We start from the raw sequence: 2,048 nt of genomic DNA, 5'->3' as shown, positions 1-2,048 counted from the left end.
GGCGGGGGCACCGCCGAGGCAACGGCCCGGTGAGAGCGCCTGGCCCTGAGCTGCCGGGCGCGTCTGCTTCGGGCCTTTCCCCCCGCCCGCCGGGGGAAGGAGGATAAGAAAGAGGGGAAGGCTGATCTGCGTTTTCGTGGAGAGCACTTAGTCCTCTTGCCACGCCTGTGCCTTTTAAAAAGGGCGTCTTCACTTGGCATGTAAGCTTTTCCCTGTGTGTTTCAGGGGCTTCAGCAACCACACAGATTATTCTTTTGCTCTTTGTTAGTTACATGCGTCGAGTTATGTCACCGTTGTTCATCAGACGTTTGGCAGCAGCAGTCTCAAAAACTGAAAATGGCTATCTTCTGCAAGCCCTGTTCAAGGCTTCTGCCACCCCGGAGCAACCAGGGCCTCTTAAATAGTGGAGGCTCTAACTTCTAATTACTGTGTTATTACTCAGTGAAATATTTAGAGCTAAAGTCGTTAAAACTGGATAGGATAGTCAGAGCAGCCATGTAGAGAACAAACACAGAAATCCCCACAAGTCTGGTTGTTTCTTTGACTGCAGTCACAGATAGTAACATATGCTCTTTTTTTCCTTGTAATTTAGGCAAAGGAGGTAAAAATAGGCGTCGAGGTAAGAATGAGAATGAATCAGAAAAGAGGGAACTGGTGTTCAAAGAAGATGGGCAAGGTGAGTTTTTTGCTCTCTTATGGCAGTGCTGTTGTGTCCAGTCAGATACTGTACGTGATGTGCATTGGATGTCTGAGAAATACAAAGTTACTGTGGAGTAAAGAAAGGGATTGTTACTAAGGTTGCGTTTAAATTCTGAATGACACATTGAGTGTAGGAGGAAGACATTAGGAAAAGGGAAATTTTAAAAAGCTTCACCACTCGAAGATGAACCTGACATCCTATTTGTGATGCCATATGTAATACAGGGTGTACGTGAACCTTCTCTAGAAATCCCTTCAGTTGCTCTGTCTGAGGGTCTGCAAGCATCTAGCTTAGCTGATGCAGTTCACTGTTGCCAGTAGCTGCTGTATGTCTCTTGGATGCACAGTCCTGCTTTCTGTTTACACCAAGTGTGACATTTCCTGAATCCTTCCGTCCACTCTCTGGAATCACTGACGTGGCGGAACAGTACATCTCTCAGTGCTGCTGTACCCTGATGGTTTGATTGGGATGTGTAACAATTCTTAGAACAGGAGCGGTAGGGAAGATACTTATTCAGGTGCTGTCAGGTAAAGTAAGCCACAGGAGTGTTCAGTGATGACTAGGATTCCCCTTTCCCCTGCCTTTTGGTCATGGTGAGCTTCCCTCCCTTTTCGCTTACCCTGTCTTGTGTGTCACACTCTTGTGGTTGCTCACATGTATACGAATGCTTGTGTAGTGACTAGTTAACCAGTTGCTTTTGTAGAAATACAGGAAAAGTACTTACTAGATCACAGTAAAAGAAGTGACCACTGAGCTCTTTCTGATATTCTCTTGACAGTTTGTAAGTAAAAAGAGCAGTTGATTTTAATGCATCTATAAAACTTAAAATCCTTTTTGACTCCTAAGCAAAATCTACTTAATGAAATGTTATTCTCAGTTACTAATATTCTTATGTGGTTTGTAGGCCTGTCTATGTTGTGCTAAGGAAAGATTTTAAAATTCTGAAATGCAACTCTGGTTAATTGGGAAATATTTTTTCCTGGCAAGTATAGCCAGTCAGATAATGTTATATAATTCTTACAAGCTTTATAATAATGATGTTACAGTTCTTGCAGGCTTTATAATAATAATGTTACACTTCTTAGAGGCTTCATTATTTTTACTTAAGTGGTAATAGATTATGCTGCAAACTTTAGTAGTGTGTCTGAAGTACTTCAGTAGTGATTTCTGGAACACTGTGAGGGAAGGAGATTAAATACAAGGTGAGAGAGATTGAGGGTGCATGTTGAAGAGAAGCTTCACAGTTTTCAGCTGAAGCCTGGTACTTGCCTTTCAGACAGTTTCTGAGAACACCAGAATGTGTCCTTTCAAGAACAGCATTTTTTTCCACAGAGCATCTGCAGCAGGA

General features: G+C 42.8%; 1 protein-coding gene across 1 annotated transcript in view; it reads left to right on the top strand.

Moving 5' to 3' along the window:
* EIF1AX (eukaryotic translation initiation factor 1A, X-linked) overlaps positions 1-2,048 on the top strand; it is an 18,829-nt gene that overhangs the window by 1,374 nt on the left and 15,407 nt on the right. The window contains exon 2 of the mRNA XM_009997273.1: positions 551-676. Coding sequence (XP_009995575.1) covers positions 551-676 — 126 coding nt within the window. The remainder of the gene's footprint in view (positions 1-550; positions 677-2,048) is intronic.

Source organism: Chaetura pelagica, unplaced genomic scaffold (assembly GCF_000747805.2).
Source record: "Chaetura pelagica isolate M959 unplaced genomic scaffold, ChaPel_1.0 scaffold80, whole genome shotgun sequence".
NCBI classification, from domain to species: Eukaryota; Metazoa; Chordata; class Aves; order Apodiformes; family Apodidae; genus Chaetura; species Chaetura pelagica.
This window is presented reverse-complemented; position numbering and strand designations above follow the sequence as displayed.